The sequence below is a fragment of the Notamacropus eugenii genome, chromosome 2 (genome assembly GCF_028372415.1).
Source record: "Notamacropus eugenii isolate mMacEug1 chromosome 2, mMacEug1.pri_v2, whole genome shotgun sequence".
Taxonomy (NCBI): domain Eukaryota; kingdom Metazoa; phylum Chordata; class Mammalia; order Diprotodontia; family Macropodidae; genus Notamacropus; species Notamacropus eugenii.
The window spans coordinates 244,271,939-244,299,534 of NC_092873.1; the positions used below are offsets into that span (position 1 = coordinate 244,271,939).

The window sequence follows — 27,596 nt, forward strand, 5'->3', positions numbered from 1 at the left end:
CCATCTGTACAAACTTGGGCAAACCACTTAATTTTTCTGGTTCCCAGTTTCCTAATAAATAAAACAAGGGGACTAAACTAGCTAACTTCTAAGGCCACAGGCCTTATATGATAACTAACCAGGCCTTCAGTCCTAGAATTTTGACAGATTGGATGAAAGATACTGATCCGCACATCATAATTTGAGTCTAATTTGTTAAACACAATGTTTTTTGTTTGTTTTTAGTTTTCGGAGGCTACTTCTCCCTAAATCACTTAGGCTAGGAGTGCAGTGTCCAGTGATATAGGCCCAATCCCCCTACTGAACATCACAGAAGTTTTGACTTGCTATTTATGACTCCTTTTTAAGTAACTAGGTGGCCCCACCTTATCAGGGGCTATGCATCTAATTGGCTTGAACGCTATTAAAGCTCAGAACTCCTGAGCTCAAGCAAGCCTTCATCTCTCTACTAGGAGGGATAGCAGGCATGTGCCATCAAGACAGATAACATTATGTGCTTTAAAACAACTATTCTTGGATACAATTTGTGACTATAGATATGAATGTACACAGTTTCTCAATGGTCTTGGAATCTGAAGTGAAAAGGGAAGGGGTGTGTGTATGTGTGTGTGTGTGTGTGTGTGTGTGTGTGTATGTGTGTGTGTGCGTGTGTGTGTGCATGTATATTTGTGTGTAGGGGACTCTCATAAATTAATTCAGCATAAAATTCACTATGAATCCTGGATTCGTTAAATTTTCTAGCTGTGCAGTAGACTCAACTGAATACCATGCTCATGGAGCAGACACAAAATGGCAAAACTAAACTGCATTACACAGAAGACAGAAATTGACAAAACAAGGAAATGATACTTCACTTCAAACAAAAAATTCTACCCCGATCTCTGCCCTGGCCCATACCACTCAAATGAAAGAAAAAAGTAAAAAAAAAAAAAAGAAAAGAAAAGAAAACCAAACAAACCTGGTTTAAAAATTTCCAGTCTAAACTTCTGGGGTCAACATTCCTAAATGTAGGGGGTTTTCTGTCTGCCCTAACTACTGCAACCTTTCAAGTTTGCTGATCCAGGGCAAGATCAAATACGAGGTACTCTGATGTGAAAATATTCCAGAACAATGCCACAGCGTGTACTGTAAGTTAATCCTTTCCCAGCAGGAGTTGCATTCACTGCCCACAGTGGGTGTACCCCAAACAGCGGCGCCAATGAGTTAAAAAACCCAATCCACTTCAACCGCAACCTGTCTGCCTAGTGTGTTTGATTAAATTTACCATTCAGGTGAAACTCATTTGTATTCCATGCCTGTCTGAGTAACAAATTGAGCATTGTGTTGTACTGCTAAGGAGATGTGTTAATAAACAGGGCTGGACAGAGCTGATCTGAAAGGTGCCGCGTGGATGCCCCTGCTAGAAGGGGGGCTGTTCCCCAAGCTGCAAAGCACTGGTAAGAGGCATGTTGAAGCACCTGCTCAGCCTTGCACATAGAGACACCTGAAATCCTGAGAAGAAATGTGGGGAGAGGGTCTAGGGGGAGGGGGAGGGGAACAGAATCAATTTATACCTATGCTCCAAGGCCAATAGACACGGCTGCCAGAATTTAGCTTCCAATTATCATCAGGGGGAAGATGGTTTTGTGCTGTGACCTTGAAACTTTTCACTTTTGTCTAAGCCACACTTGCTTTTCTGTCTCCCAAAGGGTAGCAGTGTTCTCCAAGCTAAAATCTTTGGGAGGACAGAGGGAGGGGTGTGTGTGTGTGTGTGTGTGTGTGTGTGTGTGTGTGTGTGTGTGTGTGTGTGTGTGTGTGTGTGTGTGTGTGTATGGGGAGAGGGGATGCTGTAAGGGGGAGCACAAGGAACCTACAAGACAATTGTCTGCCAATACAGTAACACTACTTCTATTGCAGAGGCTGAGGAATGCATCATGGGAATTGTGAACATAGCCTATGAAGAAAAATAGCTTGATTCTGAAGGTGCAGAGCTGCATTTTGCCAGTTGCATTTATTAATTGCCATTTTGCTAGGAAAATGTTTTCAAACCAAATACAGATAAGTATATATGTGTATATGTAAGTATGTATACACACACATACATGTTTCTCTTTGTCTACCTATGTATTGTCTAATAAAGAGGGACACATCAAAATATCTATTGTGTAATTGCAATACCTTGGTAGGAATAGGTGAGTGAGAACCCTTGTATACAATTGTTGCAACCGGCAAACTGAAAATATCAAATAATGATTATTTGCAGCTTTAAAATCCTTCTGTCTCTCCACTTAGGAATTCAGAGTTCTGCTATAGTCCAGACAAACTCCCAGGCTGCTGAACTGTTCTAACAGTGAAGTACCTAAGACTGGGATTTGGAATTGGCCGGGAGGACGTTGTTTTTCCTTTTCCTTTTCCTTTTCCTTCCTTCCTTCCCTCTTTTTAAAATTGTCTGGAGTTGGGAGAGGGGGAGACATGAACTGATCAGTGAAAGAGTGAAGGAACACAGACACATCACACCAAGGAAGAATGCGAAAGCACTGTTAGCTGCAGAAATGAAAGACTACTGGAGACAAAGTGGAAAGCAAAAAGCGGCAGCTGTAAGTCTGCTCTCTAGTGGTCACAGAGTAGTGGACATAGGTCTTGTTCCCCAAGTGAAGCAGATGCAAGCATTCTGCTGAGTGTCAAGGATAGTTAGTGACTTAATGTGTTGACTGCAGAGGAGCTGAAGGCAGTGCCAAAGAGATAAGGTGCTAAGAATTTTTTAGATTTCACCCAAATTCTGACTTTTCAATGTTTTAGAATCTTAAGAACCCAAAACCCACAAACTGAATAAAATGTTAAAAAAAAATCAAAAGCTGGGAGTGGGGAAGGGGGGGGGAGTGTTAGTATGCTTTATTCAGATTTGTGGGTTCTGAAAATGGTAAAAAATTGCATTGTTCGATCACCTGTCTTAAAATCTAGAACTAAGAGGATGATAAAAATTCTTTGCCACAAACCCCATGGTGTTAGGTCCTAGTCAGCTACATGGTCTCTATGCTACACATATAAAGGATCACCATCTGGCAAAGTCTATCAGAATGGTGCCTGGGTTAGGGAATGATTTTCTTTTGTGTGTGTCAGGACCAAGAGCTTTGTGTTGTAAAATTCAAAAGTGTTTCAGTATTCATAAAGGAACCCAAACTTTTGCCAACCTGCTTACTGAGGGCAAGGGTGTTTCTAAAATAAATAATTCCTTTACTCCTCTGAGGGCAGATTATAGGCAGGCTGGCCCCAATTAGGGCATTTTCCATCATCCTCTTGCAGTTCTAGAACAGTGTGGAAACCAGGAGAATAAGGTACCTGCTATGTGGACTGTTGACAGAGGGTCCAGGCTGTGAGAGACTACATTTGCCCCGTGGCTGTTTGCAATGAATAGGGGGTAAAGAAAGAAGAATGTTCAGTCCAGGCAAATAAAGACAAGCTACTGATGAAAATTAAACTAAAAGTGCAGCAAAGGAAAACACAAATCAAATGAAGTGATCAATACCCATGAACCAAGGAAACTGGCTTTTCTTCAACTGAACAAATGAAATGAATGTCCAATTGTTTAGCATTTATTAAAAGATCCATGAAATCTATTACTCTAACCACTTCCATAGTAATGGCACACTTTTATTTTATTTTAGTTTTTAATCATATATTTTGGTATAGGCTACAGATTATTCATTATTTAAGAATTAATTCACATTATTCAAGAAGTTCTGAGTATTCATCTATACTGTTTTTCAAGGTGAACAAAGAACCTTTAGAGTCTGGCCTGGAAAATGTGGATGTGGACATAAATGAACAGGGTTGTAAAGCACATAAACCAAATAGCCAGATGATAAAGATGAATATTATAGATTTCTGATTGCCATGTTTTTAACTAACTGCTTGTCCACTTAAATTTTATATAAATTCACTTTATCATCTCATTCAGTTATACTTTTCATTTAGGATGTTGAGATGTCCATTTTCCCTTTCTTGGCAGATTGCTAAAACAACAATATGAGTTTGCCTTGTAAAAAGCTGTTTAAAACACAAACAAGTTAAATACTCATTCTAGAGGCTGAAATGGAAATTACTGAAAAGCCAGTGTTCCTTCACATTCTGAAACTAGGATCTACAGGAAACTAGTGAATGTTGCAAAAATCAGTTTAAAAAAGATCATAACGTTCACCAGGACAGAACTTAGATGCTTATAAAAGTGCAAATGAAATCAATATTATTCTAAGAACTAAGGAGAATGGGATAATAATAAAAAACAAAGGAACTGTAAAGCAGAACCAAAAAAAAATCTCTTGTTACATACAAAGATCAAGGTGTAAAGGGTAGCAGGGACAGAATTGGCTTTTTGTTTGTTTTGATTTGATTCTCATTTGTTTCAGTGGTACCCATGAGTAAATCAGGGTCACACACTGATGCAGGTGGCCAGAGAACCACTGCTCAAGTCATCACAAGTCTTCCAGGACAGAAGCCAGGAGCAGTTTTGGCGAACGAACAGCTTACCTGGTCACTTAAGAATTGTACAAACTTATAAGGCAGATTGGTAAATGGTTTAATAACATCATTAAACTCACCAAATTAAGAGCCTTATTAAGACTTAAAAAAAAAGTTTTGATGAGTCTTTTTTAGGTGGCAGCCTGATCTTTTAGCTGAAAAAATGGTAAAGGGGTAAAGAGGAGACAGGCTGCCAGAAAAGGACAACTGAAGACCCTGTTAGAACTGGTCATTTGAGCAACAAAAATATCCTGCACACCAGCCACACTTTGAGCCCTGATTTTTTGTTTTAATTTAAAAATAAAGATACTGTCTTCCATTACTAATCTCATGCAGGGTAGAAATGCAGCAGGATTGAGGAGGCAATATTAAACTTTTGTAGGAAAACCTCTTGTGGGGGAATGGGGAGACACCGTTTGCTTTTCCCTCATGAAAATGCTGTGAACCCTGTTGTTGGCTGCAAATACTGTTACTTCCTAATGTTTCCTCCTTAGGGCTGAGAGAAGATAGCCAGTATCAATTTACCGTTTTCTGTCTGTTTGGGGTGCTTCTTCCTGACACAGGACTCACAGATCCTGAGGTGTCCAGTTCATCAGCAGAAGACCAAGAGGATAAATCCTATGTGTAAGATTGAATTTGATTAGATAAATCTCAGAACTCTCTGAAAATCACCAGCCAAAGGTTAAGAGTGTGGGAATCTCAGATTTTCAGTATATTTTAATAAACTACAGATTCTAATAGTGAGATCCTTAGGACTAGAATTTGGAATGGGCTCTGAAGAGTCTTTCTCTTGAATATTTTATAGATCAATTTATGATCTTAAATTTTTTTTCAACCCTCCTGGGGATTCGCTTAATGATCTTATGATTTCATGTTGTGAAACAATAAATGTGGTTTGTGAAAGATGACAAACTTACAGGCAGTGTCTGAGACACTGAGGGAATCTTGCTCATCTGGGCTTTGTGACAAAATCACCTAGTAGTCCATTTGTGGTGTCAAGGGTATTATGTTATTTCTGCCATGGCTATTACTTGGGATAGATTTATATGCCTCTAAATTATTTGGGATAGATTTATATGCTTATAATATATGCTTGTAAAAGAATAAGAGATCTTATACACTTATGACTGGAATTCACAAATGAATCTTTTGACACCACACCTTCCCTTCCTCCCTCCCTTCTTTTCCTTTGTCTCTGTCTTTTTCCACAAGAGATTAAGTTCTCAGTTCTAGAGAAGGGCAGGTACTTTGCATGCTACAGTTAATCAGTTCTTTCATAAAGAGAAAGAGAACTGGTTCAAAGACGAACTCTCTGCATTCCTGACAGAAATTATACTGTTAAAGTGATTGCTACTCATACGTTAAAAAATACAGTTGGGTTCTGTTATCTGTGAATGAAAAAAATATTTCTTTTGTACATAAAAAAATCACTAAGTCTGTTCCATTCTGATATTTTTTATATAGCTGGATTTGAAGGCACTCAGTTTAAATGGAGATTTTGTCTTCTAGATATAAACTGTACAGCAACTGAAGGAGAACTAAGATGTTTGCATATTAATGAATCAGAGACTTACCAGTTGACTGCTTGATATATCTAAGATCTTCTCGAGGTCCTTGATATGCCGACTAACCTCTTTCAAGAGAAGTTTAAGTCGATTTCCGATGACATGGACTTTTTCTTTGGCTTCCAAGCAGTCTTTTCCTTCAGCATTTACTAAGAGTTGGCAGGACATGTCTTGCAGTGATGCCACCTTTAGTTGAGACTCCAGCAACTCACGTCTGATTTGCTATTACATAGTAAAATATCATTTTTCCCCTATGAATTTTCAACCGATACAGAGTTTCCTAAAACTTGGAAAAATAGCCCTTTAATCTAGGACAGTTTTGTGCCCATACAATGGTATATCATATATCCAAATAGATGGGTCAGTATGATGGCATAGTAGTAAAAGCACTGCTTGCGATGGGAGCAAAGAGTATTAAGTGATAGTTTTACCCATCATAACTTGCTGTATTGTCTTGGGAGAATCACTACATTTATCTTGCTTTCTGGTTTTCTGAATGCAAGATGGGGATAATGATCCTACCTACCTCACAAGGCTGTTGTGAGGATCATATGTGTCAATGAATGTGAAAAGATTTAAAAATTATAAAGCATTATAAAGATGCATAGTATTTTTGCTATAAATTTATTTTTTAAAAAAAATTCAAGCTGTGAATATAAGAATTATTCAGGCCAAGTCTTTATTCCTGATGGATAGTCAAACATTCTTAAGAGGGTGTAGAATATTCATCATTTACCACTTAATGACTAATGTTGACTGAAGGAGTGAGGGTGTTCCCAGTGAAGTCTGGTAGGCATGTGTTCCATGCCTGGATCTGTCTAAATTCCAGAGGTGATCATTATCATCAATAAAGCAGGGGAAAATTCAGTGGTAAAACTATGTAGTTTCCAAGAATTGTATTAGCATTCAATTGATAGTTACTAAGTCCTCAGGTTAAATTAACAGGTTGTAAATGAGATATAACCTTTTCAGGTATGCAGAAAGTTGCTAGCACAAAAACATTTTCTCCTAATGGAACACAAGAATGCATTGCCATCAAAATTCGCTACTCTCACCACCCCCAACACTCCCTCCCCCAAATAAATAAGCAAGTAAGAGAAAGGGCAGTCATAGACATTTTACAAATTGAACCAAGAACTCTGAACCTCAATTCCAGTTGGTGGCATGCCCTATGGGTATACTTAGATGTAAAAAATAACTTGGCACTAAAAGGGTTTGAACTTAGAGACTAAAGCACAAAGGGTAGACTTCTTGGATTCTGTATTATCTTTCTTTCCAGTGAAATGAAGAAACCTTTCTAAATCTCCAGAAGCTAAAGTCAAACATCCTACCATAAGCATCTTGTGTTGGTCCTGAAGTACTTCTGAGTCGAGGTTTGGATTAATAGGAACTATTTCATTTTTTCTCCTGTCAATGTTCTCCAACCACAGAAGCAATCCATGGCTCATTTCATGGAAATCCTATAAAAAGAATGAGAGAATCTATAACATCTTGAACAATACTATTAGGACTCCTCTCAACCTACCCGCCTGCCCGCATACTCACATCTACACGCACAGATTTGGGTTACTTCTTTTTTCTTTCATTGATGCACCCAGCTAATACTTAATGGACTACCTTCTCCTAGCATTTTCATTTTAATGGCAGACATATAATGCTTTCCAGATAACAAGGTTATTATTATTGTTCCAACACACCAAGTGATTAGACAGTGTTCCTGTCTCCTAGTGTATGTAATTTATTTTGTGGTTCAGTCATTCAGTCATGTCCAACTCTTCATGACTCTATGGACCATAACTGTCCATGGGGTATTCTTGGCAAAGATACCTGAGTGGTTTGCCATTTCCTTCCCCAGCGGATTCTTTTGTTGGGAAATCAAAGGTTAAGTAATTTACTTGTGTAAAGTCACACAGCTAGGAGGTATCTGAGACTGGATTTGAATTCAGTTATTCCTGACTCCAGGCCCAGTACTCTATTCGTTGAGTCACTAGTTGCCTCCTGTAACTTACTACTTGTTTGTCATTTAGACACAGGGTGTAATGTTAATAGAATAGGAAGATCTTCCCTGCCCATTAATAGGCCTAACACATGGAGCCTGTGATCACTGGGAGGAGCTTGCCCAAGGGGAGAGAGAGAGAGACAGAGAGGGAGAGAGAGAAAGAAGAGAGAAGGAGAAAGAGAGAGAGAGAGAGAGACAGAGACAGAGACAGAGACAGAGACAGAGACAGAGAGAGAGCAGACAGAGCAGGGAGAGAGAAGGAAGCGGGCTCTGAGTGGGCAGTGGGAGGAATTTGCCTAGGGGAACTTGCTTTTGTGCGAAGGCCTGACAGAAAGAAAATTTAAGATGTCGGCACTCCCTGGATTAGTGATAGGTATCCCATTAAATCTCACCTCCTGGTATTCTAATGATGTCCCAAATAAATATTTTGGTTTTGCCTCTGAGGAAGAGAATTTATTATATTTTGCGAATTTACCCTGGAAATACACATGTATATTCATAGCAACTGGTATGGGTTTGCATTGGTGTTACACAGGGAAAATGGAATCAACATGTTTAATGGCTATAAGAAGAGTACAATACTCACATACCAAGAAAAGAAGAGATTCTTCTTGTCATTTATTCAAAGTTTATCTCACCTTTAAAACACCAATATCCTTTAGGCACACAAGTTCTGGTCTACCAGAGTAGTCCTGGACTCTTCCTTCACCCTTACTATACCCACATCTAATCATTATCAAGTTCAATTAATTCCACTCCACTATATCTCTTGCATCTGCTCCCTTTCTTGCCACACATATACACACATATGTGTGCTCATGGACACCCAAACATGGCCATCACCATAGTTCAGCTTAATTACTTATCATGAGAGGCAGACTGGCATAATTGACAAAGTGCTGGACACAGGAAGACCTGGCTTCGAATAATGTTCTCTAACACCCACTGGTCACATAATATAGAAAAGGGATAATAATAATTTAATAATAAATTATTAAATAATAATAATTTAAAGATTATTGTGAAGCTGGAGAGAATCTCAACAAAAAAACAAATAAAAAATCAATCGTGCAGAGAGGCAGAGGAATCTCTCCTCAAAATAATGTTGGAAGGCACTTTGTAGACTTAGAGCACCACATAAATTCCCTCTGTTGTCGCTGTCATTTTTTTAGTAGTCTCAGCCTAATAAGGCAGCTCCATCAACTATCATGCTTCAGCGTATTTCTGTAGCCTTAGAATGACTTCTTTATGTCATCTTTACCTGTCAAAATTTTTTTCTTCCTTCAGGACTTGACTTAGAAATCACCTCCTTTATGACACTTCCCCCTCCATCATTCTTTGATTTTTGAATATCCCTACCATGCTTTGTTTAGCTTTCTTCTTTTCCCCTTTAAAATTCTATTCTGTACTTAGACATAAATATATAGTATTGATTCTGTAAGGAACATGAGTATAGGGATAGTGTTGTTTTTCATTTTTGTTACCTACAGAGTCTAACCCAGTGCCTTGTCCACAGCATTGCTTAATAATAGCTTACTGAACTGAAATGTCATTCCACACTCCTTTCTCAAGGGCAGCTAGGTGGGTAGACTGGAGTATTGGGCCTGGAGTCAGGAAGACTTGAGTAGAAAACAAAGGCTTACTAGCATGGTGACCTGGGCTAGTCACTTAATCTCTTTTTGTCTCAGTTTCCTCAACTGTAAAATGGGGATATTAATAACACCTTCCTCTCAGAATTGTTAAAAGGATCAAACAAGATAATATTGATAAAATGCTTAGCATGGCATATAGTAGGTGCTATGTAAATTTTAACTATTATTATGACTTACAGTTGTGACACCTATTCATGTGCTATTGTTTTGCTGTATAAATAATTCATGTGTGTAGCTCTGTTGTACAAATTAATCTAGGCTTAGGGGATAAGGACATGGCTTGTCCTTCCCTTGAGTCCCCCACAGCACTCAGCACATAACCATGCATCCAAGGAATGCTTTACTAGTATTTGTTGAATTGAGGAAATTCATTTCTTTAGAATATTTGGAATAATGAAACCATTTTTAATCTTTCAACTATATTGGAAACAAGGAGCCAGAAGTAAAAATTTTGTGTCATGGAGGAGATAGTGCTTTCTTGAAGGCTGTACCAACTCGAACTAAGCTGGGTTGCTGGGTGGCACACTGGATAGAGTCCTGTACTTGGGTTGGGGAAGAACTCAGTTCAAATTCTGCCTCAGATAGTTACTATTATTAACCTCTTCCAGCCTCAGTTTTGTCATCTATAAAATAGAGATTATAATACCTGCTTCATAGGATTGTAAGGATGAATTGAGATGATATGTAAAGCACTGTGTGTAAAACTTAAAGTGCTTTGTAAATGTTACATACCACAGATACAAGTAATGATGATAAGCTGAAATGAGTCTTACTAAGCTTGAAAGGTTTGAAATACAGACCCATTCATAGCTTTTCACATGAGGAGTAGTTTAGCTAATGTGGAGATATATCACCCAGAGTTTGGCCATGTGATGATGAAACTTAAGGCAAAATTATCTACTAAGGCATGAAGAGACTGTGAAATATAACATGAAAAGAGTACCAATAGCGATGACTCCACAAATCTTTCTAAGCATTGAAACATCTAAGTGTTCCTTCTGTGCAGTTAAGGCTCTCAAATCTTATGGGATTTCATAAGCTCTCAAACCTGGTACTTCTGTGTGGTTTTGAAGAAAAGGGTTTGGTAATGGACCTTTGACTAAAAGACCAAAATGGGCTAAGATCTGGATGTTTGCAATCTCTGACTAGATTTATACCTTAAAATATTACACTAAAGGGAAGAATTATGTCACTGAAACAATCATATTCACATTAACGTTTTAGGGAGAAGTTGTCATCGTGTTAACTTAAAATCTGACACATGTATATCCAAATTAGTTGCAAAGTATTTTGTACAGATGGGGCCCACAAAATTATGAAGTTCATACAAAACTCTGCCTTTTAAGTAATGAGGGGGGAGGGAAGGAACTTTCTGCTAGATGCCCCCCCTCCCTGTTAACTTTGGAGGCTAGAATAAAGCTTGATACAAACCTGACATTGCATTAAGGCATCCTGAAGTAAGCTACGCCAGTCTTCTAGCAAACTGCACACTCGATCCCAGCGCATATTCATTTGGGCCAATCGCTCTTGGAGTTCTTTGCTCTCCTCACTATCAGACTGTGTGAATTCTGAGCTGCACAAATTTATGGAAAGGATGATAGCTTTGCGGTGATCAACTGCTTTCTGTAGCTCCTATAAAGATGAACCAAGATAAAAATCAAAGTGAACAGACTGAATAATGAAAGGTACACCCCAAGATTACTAGAACCTCTTCTTTTTTTAAAGTTATATCAGCTCCCATGGGTTCAGCTGTCACTCCTACAGAGATGATTTCCACATCTACATATCTAGTCCTTTTTTTCTTTCTCAACATCAAGTTCGACTTTACCAGCTACCTGGATGCCTCAAAGATATCTCAAAGTTAATGAGATATTAAACAGAAGTCGTTACCTTTCCCCCAAATCTACTGATTCCTCCTGTCCTCCCTATTTCTCTTGAGAACAATACCATTCTTCCAGTCACTCAGGTTTGGAACCTAGGACTAATCCTGGATTTCTTATTCTCTGCTCAGAGCAGTTACTAAGGTTTGTCATATCTACCTCCAAACCATCTATCTCATCCTTTTCTTTTTCATCACAAATTTGAACTCAAGTCTTCTTCACTCCTAGGCTCAGTGTTCTATCTGATGTGTCCTCTAGGTTTGTGAATTGGGGATAATATTTCTTATTTCCTACATCACAGCAAGGTTATGAGTCCAGTGCCACTCTAAAAAAGTATGTACATGGGACTTTCTCATCATCATTGCCATTATCATCGTCATCCTCAGGTTCTCCAAGATTCAATTTTGTCAGCACCTTTCATTTCTGGCTTCCTTATCAACAGGCTAAGAATGATGTCTATGTAATACTAAAGCAATTAGCCAGATTAGTAATTTTATCTGTCAATCAGTTTGATTTGTTGGAAAACAAAAAACAAACAACATGGAACAGATTATTTCTTTGGCTCTTTGAAAATAAGAAATGTAGTGTCTAAATTTTTCAGTTTTCTATTGTTGCGAGCATCATTCTACTTATAGAAAGACCACAGAGTTGACCCATAAAGAGATTATCAGGGGGAAAAATGGAAAAGGAATAGTACAGAGAGGCAAAGTACTCACACATCAAGCTTACCATTAGCTCTGACCTGATTTCTTTGAGGTCTAAGTCAACCTATTTATTTTCATGTCATTTCTATAGGATCTGGTTGCAATAGTAAGATTGGTTCCTATATGTTATAGATATGACAAAATAATTTACTTAGAAAAAAAGGTCATAGTAATTCAGACTTTTTAAAAAAAATTCATCTTTAGGAGATCACTAAGCTATAGGTAGGAAGTGCTTTAAGATCCTTGGTATGTTATTTCAACATCTAATGGAAACACCTTAGTCTTGAAGTTTGTTGGGGTAAGAAGAATCATTTGGCTATAGGAATCTATGCCCATCTATACGCTTATTAACTCACTATAAAACTCACAGAAGTTTCCAGATACATTTGCTCTTGTAGTCACCTACACCAAGGCGGTTAAACTCCTGACTGCCTCATGTAACCTGATCCTGATTAAATGTAATTGGGAAATATTTAACAAAATAAGTAAAAATGCAATTAAACAAATGATTTTAACATGTGATTTTCTGTTTGTAGGGATACTTACGTATGCTTTAGAGGCCCCTGTTTCTATATGGTTTTGACACTATTGAGCTGCACCTATCTTTTCTTCTCCTTGGTAGAAGGCCTTTTTCTCCTTAGCATTAGCCTTTGAAGACAGGTCGACACTTCTCCTAGGCAAGGCTGGTCCCTCAGACTTATGCCCTTGAGACAGTTCCCTTTGGAGCTTATCCCATAGATTTTCCCCTTTCTAAATATAATTTTCAGTTTTTCCTTATACGGTGTGCTCCTTCCCTGCTGCTTACAAATATGCCACTCTCCCCATTAACTCCCCTTAAAAAACCCTTCACTTGACCTTACCATCTTTTCAAACTATTGCTGTCATTCAGTCGTTTTCAATCATGGCTGATTGTTCATGATCTTATGTGGGGCTTTCTTGGCAAAGATATTAGAGTGGTTTGTCAACTCCTTTTCCAACTCATTTTGCAGATGAGGAAACTGAGGCAAACAAAGTTAAGTGATTTGTCCAGGGTCACACAGCTAGTAAGTGTCTTAGCCTAGATTTGAACTCAGGAAGAGAAATCTTTCTGACTCTAGCCCCAACTCTCTATTCACTGTGCCACCTAGTTACCCCCTTAAAACTATTATATCTGTTTGGCATCTCAGTAAAACTCCTACTAAAAATTATCTACATTTGTTGATTCTATATCTATATCTATACCTGTCACTCCCATCTTAACTCTTTTCCTTTCAGGTTCCAATACCATTTTTGACTTAATCTGTTCTTTCCAAGGGTACTAACCATTTCTTAAAACTAACTTTAATGACTTTTTCTCAATTTTCACCCTTCTTGACTTCTTGGCAGTTTATGACACTGTCAATCATTCCTTTCTTCTCTATGATCTTTCCTCCTTTGGTTTTCTTGGTATAGTCTCTGGATTCTTTTCCATCCTGTATTCCTTCTCAGTCATGTTTGCAGGATAATCATTCATTTCCTATCCAACAAATATGGATGTCTCCCAAGGTTCTGACCTAACCATTACCTATTATCCCTCTCTATGTATGCTCTCTTAGAGCAACCAGGTGGCTGTGGATAGGACGCTAGTCCTGGAGTTAGGACCTGAGTTCATATCTGGCCTCAGACACTTACTAGTTGTGTGACCCTGGGCAAGTCACAGAACCTTGTTTGCTTCAGTTTCCTCATCTGTAAAATGAGCTAGAGAAGAAATGGCAAACCACTCCAGCACCTTTGCCAAGAAAACCCCAAATGGGGACAGGAAGAGTCAGACAGGACTACAAAAGTACTGAACAGCAATGTATGCTCTCCAATGATCTCAACAAAGATGATCTTAACTATCATCACCTAAAAGATGAACCCCAAGCTCTACAGACACGGTGCTAATCACCTGCTAGACATCTCCACTGGGTATCTCAGTTATTCTCAGCCCAATTTGTCCAAAACAGAACTTACTATTTTTTCTTCCTCCCAGCATCCTTCTTTTAATGCAGGGTACTCCCAATTTTTAACTTTCACAGGTTTGCAAGCTCAGAATTATCCTCAACACTTCTCTTTTGCTTCCTGTCCCTCCCACCCCCAATCCATGCTCCAACTTCAAGAATTGTCCATTCTACCTTCACAGAGAATCCTTGTCATTTTCATATTTTCTTTTCTACTTAAAGGGGCCATCCCCTGACTTTTTAAAGAGGCCTATTCACTAAATGGGCATTACCTCACTTTAAGTGAGTACCTGAAAAGGCCTTAGCCTAAAAGGCCAAAGTCTCCCAGTGCATCCTAGGCCATCTCCAGTCATCCAGATGAATATCTGGTTACTGGATCCAGATGGCTCAGGAGGAGAAGTGAGGCTGGTGACCTGCACAGCCCTCCCTCACTCAAATCAAAGTCAACTTCAAATCATGTCATCATTTCTCTGATGTCATGGTCCTCTTCGAAAATGAAGGACGAACAGAACAACAAGTGGTATAGTTGAAAGAGTGTGGAGCTTGGAGTCAGGACTCCTTGGTCTGGATCCTTTCTCCACCATTTATGACCAGTGTGGTCTTAGGCAGATCATTTAACTGTTCTTGGCCTTCATTTCCTCTATAAAATTAGGCACTTATTTCCTCTCATTTAGACTACTGCAAAAGCTCCCTAATTGTTCTCTCTGCCTCTAGTCTTTTCCTCTCTTCAATCCATCATCTACATACACCTATATTATGAAATCACAGGTCGGAGCATGCCTTTCCCCTACTCAATAAACCACTTCAGTGGTTCCTTATTACCTCCAGGATGAAACATAAACTCAGCTATTTGCCATTTAAAGTCCTCCAAGGGCTGGCTCCTACCTGTTTTTACAGGCTGATTTCACACTCTTCTTCACATTACTGTTTCTGACCATTGTTGTTTTCAGCAGATATTGAAAAAACTATTATCAAGATGGTTGCTATTACATGGTCAGGACAAAGTCACCACATCAATCACCAAGTCTCAGTTTCTTGATTTTATTTGCAATTTTATTTCTTCCTGAGCAAATCATTAAGTCTATTTTGTTAAGTGATGATCTCAAGGCATGATGCATCTTATTAATTTCTGATAGCCAAGGAGATCACTAAATACAACCTCCTCATTTCATACAAGAGAAAATTGAGGTCAATAACTTACCTAATGTCACAAGATAAGAATATTATTATTATTATATAGAATTGTATGTTATAAAACTAATAAATAACAACACAGTGCTATAGGCTATACAATACTATGTAATGATAGATAATGATAATATTGCCCAAGGTCACAAAATAATAAGTGCATTATTATTACTCTTCTAACAAATATGTATATAGTGCTTACTATGTACCAAGCATTTTGCTAAGAGTTTTACAATTATTATCTCACAAGAACCCTGAGAAATAGGTTATTCCCATTTTACAGATGAGGAAATTGAGGCAAACAAGTTAAATGACTCATCCAGGATCACACAGCTACTAATTGTCTGAGGCCAAATTTGATCTCAGCTCTTCGTGACTAGGTTTAGCATATTATTCACTATGATTCCTAGCTGCCTTGGTAGTGAGTTTAAGAGACAGGATTCAAACTCAAAAGTTTTGAGGCTATAACTAGCATTCTTTCTACTATGACACAGTATAAGGAACAATGGACTTCATAGTTAGAAATCCTTAGTTTGAGGATCTGATCCTTTACCTACTGTGTGACCTGGGATTGAGTTCAATCATTACCATTTAGTAATTCTATGATGTCACTTTTCTGGGCCTTGGCTTCCTCACCTGCAAAACAATACAGCTGGACAAAATGTTCTTAAAGATTATTTCTGGCTTTAGTAGACATTTTTTTTCACCCTCACAGCCTGCGTTGTAACTATGATGATGAACAGTTCCTTGTAAATGGAAATTTTGTATTGCATAGATATCTAGTTGGCTGACTACAGACCATTTGAAAAAAGCTACCTTTAGACTTGTAGGAACTGATTCAAAATGAGGAAAGCAGGGCCAGGAAAGTCATCTTCCCAACACCTACAATAACACAAAGGCTAACAGCACTAAAAACAATTGTACTATGATGAATGATAATGAATATTCTCAGTCCTGGCCAGCTGCTAAGGGAACAGTCTTGCTTCCTTTCAAGTGGAGCAATGGACCATGTGTCAGGCACGTGTCCTTGCACACAGAGTCAGGAGTGGCTACTGTGTCTTCTGACTTCCCTCTAACACAATTTGTAGGCAGTGTCCCAAGGGAGTGTCCAATGGTGCAGTGATTAAAGGGAAAGATTAGGAATATGCATGGAAAAGGCAAGGCTGAAGGTTTTTGTATTTTTTTTTTTGAAGTTACCTTTAGTTTTTTGATTCGGAGCTCAATGGTCTGAATGTCGGTGCTGAGATCCAGACGCTGAAGTTGTTCTAGCTCCTCTTCAGTCTCCCCTAGCCAAGCCCAGATGTTGTTCAGGTCAGAGTTGAACTGTTGCCATTGCTGGAGGTGCTGCTTCATTCGAAGTTCCTTGCTCAGGGCTTGGGCCTGGATCAGCTCCCATCGATCAATCACACCTAAAGCAAGGCATTTTGGGGGCATGAGATTCATTAGCACACAGGTGTTTGGGGCAAACACACTAAGACCTGCTACATGCACCACTTGAAACTAAAAGAACAGCAAAATCAGTCATAGCACCATGATAAAGTGGTGGACCTGGGGTCAGGAAGACCTGGGTTTGAATTCCTCTTCAGATACATTAGTTGTGTGGTCCAGAGCAATTCATTTCACTTTTATGCTTCAGTTTCCTCATCAATGAAATAAGTGGGTTAGATTCTGTGACCTCCAAGTCACCTAGGTGGTACAGTAGATACAACACTAGATTTGGAGCCAAGGAGAATTGAGCTCAAATCAGGCCTCAAACTCTTACTAGCTGTGTGACCCTGGTCAAGTCACTTAAACTCTGCTGGCCTTAGTTTTCTCAATTATAAAATGGGAATAATAATAACTGGTTGTCGGGAGAATCAACTGAGATAATATCTGTAAAGTGCCTGCCATAGTACCTGGCATATAATAGGTACTTATTAAATCTTCCTCCCTCCCTCCCTCCCTCCCTCCCTCCCTCCTTCCTTCCTTCCTTCCTTCCTTCCTTCCTTCCTTCCTTCCTTCCTTCCTTCCTTCCTTCCTTCCTTCCTTCCTTCCTTCCTTCCTATCATTTCTATTTGAGTATGAAACTACTACATCTTGGATTTGCTGCTCTGCCTAGTTTAAGTTTTACAGAACAATATTCCCTCACCCCAGGTACCCCTTGATGTTTTCTCTCCTTTACTTTTCTACCTCTTTTTGTGTACTGTCTCCATTAGATTGTAAGCTCCTTGACAGTCTTTCTTTTTATTAACTGTATTTCATGTGCTTACTACTGTGTCTAGTACTTAGTAGGCATTTAATACGTCTATTGGCTTGGATCAGATTGGTTGGGACATAAACAATATATGAAAGTATAAGTTGAGAGATAACACATTTGGATGCCTAGAGCACGGGATGGATGGACACAGTGGTCTTTACCTCTCCCTCTCCTCCAGGCAATCATCACAGTGAGCACAGAAGCTCTGGGCACTGACTAGTGCAAAGTCAATCCAAGGGACAGGCTGGAACCCATGCTTGGAAAATGTTCATCCTCTCAGAGTTTGAAGGGCTATAGAGTATCCCATTTCCCTCTCACTTCTCAGGGTGGGGTTGCTTACCAGATGTTTGCGTTTCTGTGCTATTCAGGTTAATGAACCCAGATAATTTCTCCTCTTCTTCTTTCAGCTTGTGTCCCAATCTCCTCACTGAATCAATACTCCCACTGCACTCACCCAGAAGTTTCATCTATTTAAAAAAAGTACAGTCACAAAACACAGAAAACTTCATAGGTCTCATTCACAGAGAGTATTCTAGAAATAAGAGTAGAAGAAAAGATTGATAAAATAATGGTCACTAGGGAGTAGCTTTGTGCCAAAGTCCATGCATTCTTCTTTTACCTCCCTCAATGCTATGCACATAGTAAGTATTTCAATAAATAGTGACTGAATAAATAGGAATAGAGGATAGGGGCTGGACTCTACCAATGCAGGTTGGCACTTCTCTTCAAATAATAATTTAGGAAAGTTGCCTAAAGCAGAGATGTCAAATATACAGTCCTCAGTCTGCAACACTCTTGATGATGGTCCAAATGTAACTGGGAAATAGTTAACAAAATAAATAAAAATTCAATAAAATACAGCTAATATTAAATTTTAAAACTAGGTCAGCAGGCATTTCTTGAGGTTGAAACGACTTTCCCAGAATACCTGGAAGTTAAGTAACTTGCCCAAAGGTGCAACTGATATGTGGCAAGAGACAAGCCAAGCCAGGTCTTCCTGGCTTCAGAACTGCTTCTCTATCCACTGTGAGACATAGCCTCTATGAAGAAATATTTTCAAAAATAGGTTTTGACATTATTAGGCTGTCATTTGAATGACACACAGATGGCAAAATGTAGATGTATGTATGACCAAAAAACATATTTTCAAACATATTTCGGTCACCTCAAGTGGCATGATATGTCCTCAAAATTCCCTTTAAAATTATGGACTGAATATGTAGTCTAGTGAACTAAAACCTGAACTGAGATGTCCAAACTCAGCCTGGAACCTGGAACATATCATGTCATCTTAGCAGGTGACCTAATCTTCCAATTTCTTTAATTCTGAAGTGGGCAAGACAAAGCTCCCCCCAAATCTCCCAGGAGCATTTTATGTACTGACTGATTAAAGTGTTTGGACAGCATAAAAGTCACAGTGACATCAGGATTACATGCTATTTTCTGAGAACATTAAAACAACATACAATATATTTGAAGGTTTGTGTTTTACTCTCACAGAACACTTTTAATTCCATTTTTAATGATGCCAACATTACAGAAAGAAGCAAGTGGACAATTTCAGGGCTGAATTGACTACAAAGCATTATTTTTCAGTCTAAAAGAATGTTACAAAACTAACTTCTCCTCTTCAATGGACTTCATAAATATCCTTATTGATTATTTAGTAGGGTCTGGATATGACTTCATGGGTGTGAGAAGAGTTCCTAGGGTTTAAATTTTTCTGCTAGGGCAGGTCAGCAACTCATGTGTGTAACTCATAACTTCAGATTGTTGCTGGGGGATATCAGAGATTATGTGACCTGCCCAGGATCACACATTTAGGATCTATGAAAAGCAGAATTTGAATCCAAATCTTTGAGACTCAAAGGCATATTCTCTCTCATGCCTCTTCCAGCTTCTCAGTCCAAGGACAACCACAATAGATTATATTCTATTTGTAAAAGGATAGAGCAGCAACTTTATCCGCTAAAGTGGAACAAAATGAAACTCGTATACTACAATGACTTTTCTACTATTTTTCTATTAAGAAAGCTGTGAACTCCAATACACAGTAGCTGGACTCATTCCCATCCTTTTCTTTAACCAATCAGCTGAGAAGCATATGTTAAATGTCTATTATATGCGGGGTTTAAGAAGGAGAACCAATGTACACTGGAGTAACTGGAGTACAGCTGTGAACACTGGTAATTTGTTTCCTGCTCTATCTTTCTGAGGGGTCTTTTGGACGAATGCAGCAAAAAGTTCAGAGGCAGAGAAGACAGAGGTGCTTTTGTTCCCTAGTTAGTGACAGACAGGGAATAGCAAATTCTCTGAAAAAAAAAGTCTTCATTGCCACCTGGACACAGGGCTAAAGGATATTACTATAGAGTTACCCACAGTAGCAGAAACAATAAGTAATAGCAGAAATAGCAACTTATACTATTCTTTGCTAACTCATTTCATTGGTCCATCATGTTGCAATGTTAGACATATTAAAGATATTAAAACAAGCAGAATAAACATTTTATTAAGGGTAATTACATGAATTAGTATAGCCAGAATAGGAAACAGAAATTTCATGATTCATTGATAAACTTGGCTTAATAAATTGTCATTTGAATTGAGAAATGAACCAAGTAACAACTTGGTCCTGAAGCATCTTGTAACTTTCATTAAAATAAATCTCAAGAGATATTAAACAAGTTGGGATAGGATAATGATGGTGATGTATTTAGTAGGATTAAAAGTAAATGGCAGTTTGGTGATGAAATAGAGCACTGGCCCTAGAGTCAGGAGGACCCAAGTTCAAATCTGTCCTCAGATACTTGACACTTACTAGCTGTATGTCTGTGGGTAAGTCACTTAACACCAACTGCCTCACCCCCCAAAAAAGCAAAAGTAAAATAGAGGTATATAAAAGTTAAGCATATAAGGTTGCTTTTTTTGGTGACACTATGTTTCTGTGAGCAAGGGAGGCATGGCATTCAGAAAACTGTCAAAATTCTTAGACTTTAAACATGCTGTATTTCGTCACAGCAATTTTTTCAAGGGGTTATGTGCAGTGATAAGTCATGATACTCACATATCCTTTATAAGTAGCATCCAATTCAGGTCCTGTGGGTGTTTTGCTGCGGATTATATTTTCTGTTTGTTGCATCTGAAAACGGCTGGCATCTAGGGCTTTATCAAGTTGTCGGATATGTGATTCTAAGGCTCCTGGCTCACCTGGAGTGTGACCATAAGAAAAATGATCTTCAGCATCATTTTTTCCCAGTGCAAGTTTTACATCTATAGAAAAGTTTAAAGATTTATTCTCAGATAAAGAAGCATGGAAGTGGGATGTGAGGGAATTATAAAGCAAATTTAGTAGTGACATGCTCATGTGTTAGAATTTTTATTTTTTTTAAGAAAAATGGTTAATCTAGTGATTTTTTTCCCCCTAATAGCACTGAAGACCTTGATAGTTTTGCAATCTGTTCTGAAAACACTTGTGACTCTTCACCCTTTTCTGGTCTGATCCTCTGAGAAGCTGGATTCTCAATGTGTTTAGTAGAAGGCCTTATTAAACATACATGAAATACTGCAATGGAGTCCACATTTCCCCTTCCAAGCAAGGGAAAATTGTCTTAGAGAACAAAGGGAATTCATATCTTACATTATTTTGTTCTTACATATCATTCTGGGGAAACAGTGGAACTGCATTATTTCTTTGAGGAGAAAAAAAAACATTAAAGTTCTGATTAGGCTACCATAAAGTAGCCAAAAGTGGCTAGTGTTGAAAATCTGAAAGAAGACCAGGGGGGAGCAATGCTTTTACCAAGCATACAGGCATGCTATTACATGCTCTTGAGAATGCTGAATTGTTTGCCTCTACTATTTAAGTTACAACACTTTTTGCAAAGGAAAAGAAATGGAATAACTCTTTGCTACAGCCTGTGATCTAAACAGCAACCCTGCTCACCAATATACAAGTACTATAGAATCAACTGGAATTTTTTAACTGGAAAATGATTTTTTTTTAAATGTAGGGGACAAATCATTTAACATGGAATTAGTTATATGGAATTCTAGATTTAGATCTAGACAAGACTTTATAGATCATCTAAATCCCTTCATTTTACAGATGAGAAAATTAAGATCCAAATAACAGGTACAATAATTTGATCAAAGCCACACAAATCTTAAGATTAAGGGTCAGAGCTGACATCTAAAGCCCGTTCCTCTGACTCCAGATTCAACATTATTTTCACTATACCACTGTCTCCCCAAAATCAAGCTTTTTAAAAAAATTCAGTTATGTTACATAATTTGATCCTTGTATCTCTCATTATTAGTAAATTATGAAAACTGAAATTTAAACCCAAACCTGCACCCTCCTGAAAGTTACTGACTCTGAGTCAATTTCTAGTGGAAAGAAATTTCTCTCTCTCTCTCTCTCTCTCTCTCTCTCTCTCTCTCTCTCCCTCTCTCTCCCTCTCTCTCCCTCTCCTCACCATGAAAATTTAAGAAATACGTTTCTCTTTAAAAGAAAATCTAGGGCTCTAGATGTTTTAAAACAGATTATGAACCAGAATACTTTCACCTAATATAATTAATGAATTAAAATTTTTAAGCACCAAAAATAGGATCTTAGGAACCAACAAGGCTAACATTTCTGATTTTACAAATGAGAAAACTGAGATGTTGAGGTACTGTCTTACCCAAACTTACATCAGGAGTTAACCACATCTAGAAAGAGAACTCATGACTCCGCTAGGCCATTGCTTATCCCACTACACTCTGCAAGCTGCTGCCATTATAGCTGCAAAGGGCTAAAGACCATCTTTGTTTGTCCTTAGTAATAGTCGTTAGTATCTATCGAAGGTGCCATGTCTCATCTTGAAAACCTATTCTCTTGATAATGAGTAACTAGACAAGTACCTTCTAGCAGAGAGATAAGAGAGAAAAGTTCTGCATTAACATGCTTGTGCCATAAGCTGAGCAAGTTTGGGCAGATGTGCTAAGAGAAGGAGATTGTTACAGGTATGGGTGAGGAACTTGGTTCTCGCTATGCTTAGGCTGTTTTCATGCCTACCAGAGGTATTTCTGATTGCATTTTCTGTGAGTTTTACATAGGCCTCAGGGGTTTCTGGGATCACTATATCTGTAAAAAAAGCACAGTCTGAATTGATTTCTAAGCACTGGAAAGTTCATTCTCCTTATAGAGGAAATTGTTTTCCTGGGAGGGAGGGAAAATAAGCAAGTTACCAGTTCTAATTTACAGTACGTGTCCTTTGGAATACAAAGAAAGAATTTCAATTCCTGAATGCCCCCCTGTAGCGAAGAGCTGTAAATCAGAGCAACAGAGTTTCTTTTCAGAACAGTCAGACATGTGGGACTTCAATCATTAGCTATCAAAGGGAAAGAAGTGAGTCGTAGTAATCTCCCCTAAGAATGAATCTAACATCTGTAAAGGTTAACATATGACCATTCCCCTTTAGTAACTGCTAATCAAGGATTAATTGTGCCCTCATGTACAAACCCCACTGATTTTAGAGGAAAGAAAATGGCGCTAGGCCTCTAAATCCAAGATCATTTCTACATCTTTGCTGGGATTTAGTTTTCTTTCCACTTTCTTTAAAATAAGTGCTCTTACCTGCTAGACCCATAGCTCCCCGGAGGTAGAAATTTTTGTCCTCTTGACCTTCTTCATCCTCAGAAGTCAGGGTTCTTGAAACTGCTGATTCTAGGTCACGACTGAGGTCATAATCATGATCCCATTCTAGAGGGATGGAGTCCACACTTGCAGGAGTATCTCGTCCTGACCTCTCACTTCGGAGAGGCTGGGGGAGTGAAAGTGAGAGGTTGGAGAATGGATGTGGGGAAAGCATGCTGTCTGCAGACTTATCATGCCAGTGGATGTCAGAGAGATCTGCCGATTCATCGGGGTCCAGCTCTCTGTCAGATAAGTCATGCTCATCATCTGTCAGCTAAAAGTAAAAGCAACACCAGTCATGTTAATTTTGTTTTTAGACTATCCCTCTTTCCTATTTCTCTTCTGCTTAGCTTCCAATTTTCCCCTTTCCCCCCTCCCCATGTCATGTTCGTAGCTTAATCAGGAAATGAGAGTTGAGAATGAGCAATGAGAATGTTCAGCAGCAGTTGTTAGCTTAATATCTGAATTCATGTAGAACACAGGGATGTGACAAATGAACAGGCATAATAGCAAAATCCAAGCTCATCTCTAGGACTTACAGACACACACATACAACCCACCTTCCCCCTTACCACATACATATAGTTTCAGTAGCTTCTAGACCTTCACACATGGAAAGGTCAGTTTCAGAGAGAAAAAGATCCACCTAAATTTTGGTAACATGACTCTTCCATTGAGTTACATTTTTTCTAGTCAATCACTCTGCTTGGATCCTTTGGTAGGTTTCCATACCTCCCTCTGACAAGAGTTGAATCCTCTTAACAAAATTCAGAGCGGTATTAATAAGAGTTTAGAATGCTACATACAGGAAGGCGAATCAATTTCTTATGGTATCGCTCCACACGACCAAAGACCTCCTGACAGTAACGCCGGAGTTCGTCCAGTTCTTCTTCTATGACAGCTGCATCCAGTGGCTCACTCTTTTCAATCAGTTGTTCTCCTTGGGCAATTATCTGCTCAATTTTATGATGGTTCAGTGAAATTTCCTGCTGGAATGCCTAAATAGCATAAAAACTGCATGTAAACATCATTGCACAAATTCATGTGAAATCATTATGAACTATTTATGTATTTTAGTTCATTATGGAGAATTTGGCCATGGGTCTATTGTATTCACTCTGCACTGGCATAATTGGAGACTGCCAGAGACTTCCTAGAAGAGATAGTGAAAGCATAAATCCAGATTCAGGTGCTAGGAGTTGAAAGGACCAGCTTTCATTAAGAAGAACTCTCCTTTAAGTGAACGAGAAAAGACAAACAAATAATAACAAAATCCCTCTTAATTATGGTTACTCAATACATTTTTGTATAGTATGGGCATAGATTCAGAGACAGAAAGGAAGTTATTAGTCATCTACTCCAAGACCCTGATCTTGTAGTGAGGAAACTCAGGCCTAGAGATGTTATGTCACTTGCCCAAGTCACATGGGTGGCAAATGACAGAACTGCATCAGGTAAGCCAGCATCTTCTGATCCTGGCTAGACTGAGTGTTCTTTCCCTTGAACCATGCTGTCTATCAACATCTATCTGCTTTCTTACAGAATCAGAGAAAAATGGTCTTGGAAGCCAAGTAAGAATAATTTTCATCAACTCCTATGATGTAAAAAAATTGAGAGCAATGTAACTGAATTAAAGCATTTTAGAGAATTAATAAAACATAGTTAAAAAATAAAACTTTCCTACAAAATACCAAGAACAAGTAGGGGATAAATCAGTTGGATAATAACCAATGCCAGAAAACAAATCAGCAAACAAACTAAACCTTTTCAGAAGTTTTATGTTAATACAAAATGTTAGTGTGTAGTATGATAGTTATCCATGATTATAGGAGAATAGTATCATTGAGATAATACATAATCCATCATCTTTGTCATTACGTAGATTTCACTTATGCTCTCCTTGACCATTTGGCACTGAGGCACCTAAAAATCCTTGAGAAGTCTCCAGAACCCTTCTTGGTAAATCATGTAAGTATATATCAACTCTTCCTATCAAAAATTCTTCTCTTACTTTACTGAGACCTTCCTCTTCCAAATTTGGCTAATTTCTTCTTATTCTACCATAAGTGACACTGAAGAATTACAAGGTTTAGCTTTGAATAGAAGGATTATTTTACATTACAAATATTTGAAATGACCAGAAAAAAAATTAATTAGCACAAAAAAATTGTGACCTGAAATTCCAATGAAACAGTATGGAGAGGTTAAAAGAATTGTTCCATAAGTTGTACAGTGATTCAGTAGATTCCATTTAAAAAATATTAACTAGAAGATTGCTGTCAGTCCTGAAACCAAGTAAACAGTTACAAGCGTATTTTCTGCCTTCTTCATTCTGACCTACAAAAAAGGTACCAGAACTAAGCTTCCATGAATTCTCTTTTTATCCCTCTCCCATGGAAGATATGAGCTACACACAATTTCTTACCCTGAGTTGCTTTATTTTGGCTTGAACATCACATTCTGAAAAATGTTCAATGTTTGTGAGCTGCAGATCCATTTCTGTTAGCCAGACCAGAATGCTATCACGAGCTGTTTCAAACTCTTCACGTTGACCAATAAAATGCTGAGAGGAAAAAGAAAATAATGTTGATGTGTGGTAAATATCTATCTTCCTAATAGAAGTCTGCAGATCTGGGTTTCTTAACTGTTTTTTTTGTTTGTTTGTTTCATGGAATGTTTTGGCAGTCTGGTGAAACCTATGTACCCCATTTCAGGAATACTGTTTTAAAATTCATAAAACATGTAAGATTACAAAGGAAACTTAATTTATTGAAGTATAATTTATTGAAATATAATGATCAAAATATTAAAAAAAACTTCAAAGATTCAAGGTAAGAATCTTTACTCTAGACCAAAAAGTAGAAATTCCCCTTCCTTTTTCTTTCTTGTCCCTTAATCCATCTCAATTCCCTCTAATATGGTAAAATTAGAGATATATAACATAAACTCCTTTCTGATGGTTCAGTACTTGCCCACAGCATCTCTAAGTTAAGAACAAAGCATGAGAAACACCTTGAGTCTGCGCAAGATGGAGGTGACACGCTTTTGTAAATTGTCCCATCTTTGGTTGCCTTCATGGACCATCTGTTTCAAGCTACAAGCAGAGTCAGTACGATTCTCACGAGCCAAGCGCCTATACTGTTTGTTGATGAGTTCCAGTTGGGTAAGACTTTCATGGACTTGTCGCTGGAAAGCCTAACACCACAAAACAAGATAGGAATAGTATCAAAATGCTATCATGTGAAAAGTTCTCTGTAAAAGTCTGGAGGTTTTCTTCTTATTGTCACAAGTATGGAAGCAGGTTAAGTTTTACTATTTATCTAATAACAAAGTGCTGCAATGTACCTCTGTATAACTGGATCTCATAATAATTTCCGGGTTCACAGGAGATAGTACAAAACCTCTTAAAGAACTTGATATTATTTTCAATGTGATTGATTCTAAGAGGAATTAGGATTTGTAGGACAGCAAATTTTCTGTGATTTAGTGCAGGGCTTCTTAAACTTTTTCCACCAGCGATTCCTATCGGTGCTTCTTAAACTGTGGGTCATGACCATCATAATATTGCATTCACTCAAGGATTCCCTTAGGACTTATGCATCACATTCCTAATAAGTGTTTACATGTCTCCTTTTCATACATTCTCAAGACTTTCTATATATATCTGTTATGTCTTCTCTATTATATTCTATGCTCCTCAAAGGAAGTAATTGTATTCTTTATGCCTCTTTATAGTAACTCAATAAATGTACAGAGAAATGAAAGCAACAGGGCTTAGGTTTATTTTTTAGTATCTTGATCAGTCAGAGGCAAAAAAACATTAATTGCAACTTATTTGAGTAAGATAAACACTTTAAACTATTAGTTCAAGATCCAGGCTTTTTAATTTTATTAAATTAGCAATTATTCCTTTATATCTTTCCATTAATATCAAATGAAGGGAGGGGAGTCACATCAAATTGAAATAATGTTCAGCTGTGAAAATGGGAGACAGCTGAAGGGTTGGAAAATGAATGTTTCATTAGATAACAACTGAAGGAGTGGACAGAGGTTTGGGGACTGGCAGCAGACCTGGAACAAATTATTGAATGACTCAGTTCTTAATGAATTAAAATTATGCATTGCTTTTTCATCTTCACTTTTCACCCCAACTTTAATCAAACAAATGCCAAGCACAACTTCACTTTTATTATAATAAGTGGATGCTTGGCTCAAAATAAGGGGGGGGAAATCCTTGTTT

At 38.1% G+C, this 27,596-nt stretch overlaps 1 protein-coding gene across 8 annotated transcripts in view; it reads right to left on the reverse strand.

Moving 5' to 3' along the window:
• The window catches only part of SYNE1 (spectrin repeat containing nuclear envelope protein 1), a 537,113-nt gene that overhangs the window by 7,250 nt on the left and 502,267 nt on the right, over positions 1-27,596 (reverse strand). For 7 of the 8 annotated variants that reach the window (XM_072643728.1, XM_072643724.1, XM_072643725.1 and 4 more), the window contains 13 exons: positions 26,369-26,551; positions 25,782-25,919; positions 24,163-24,354; positions 23,297-23,630; positions 22,736-22,804; positions 20,744-20,886; positions 18,020-18,146; positions 16,641-16,852; positions 11,145-11,345; positions 7,394-7,522; positions 6,072-6,284; positions 5,023-5,115; positions 3,319-3,377 (listed from right to left, as the gene is read on the reverse strand). In XM_072643728.1, coding sequence (XP_072499829.1) covers positions 3,319-3,377; positions 5,023-5,115; positions 6,072-6,284; positions 7,394-7,522; positions 11,145-11,345; positions 16,641-16,852; positions 18,020-18,146; positions 20,744-20,886; positions 22,736-22,804; positions 23,297-23,630; positions 24,163-24,354; positions 25,782-25,919; positions 26,369-26,551 — 2,093 coding nt within the window. Of the gene's footprint in view, positions 1-3,318; positions 3,378-5,013; positions 5,116-6,071; positions 6,285-7,393; positions 7,523-11,144; positions 11,346-16,640; positions 16,853-18,019; positions 18,147-20,743; positions 20,887-22,735; positions 22,805-23,296; positions 23,631-24,162; positions 24,355-25,781; positions 25,920-26,368; positions 26,552-27,596 lie in introns of those variants that run through there. The other variant, XM_072643726.1, reaches the window with a different exon arrangement.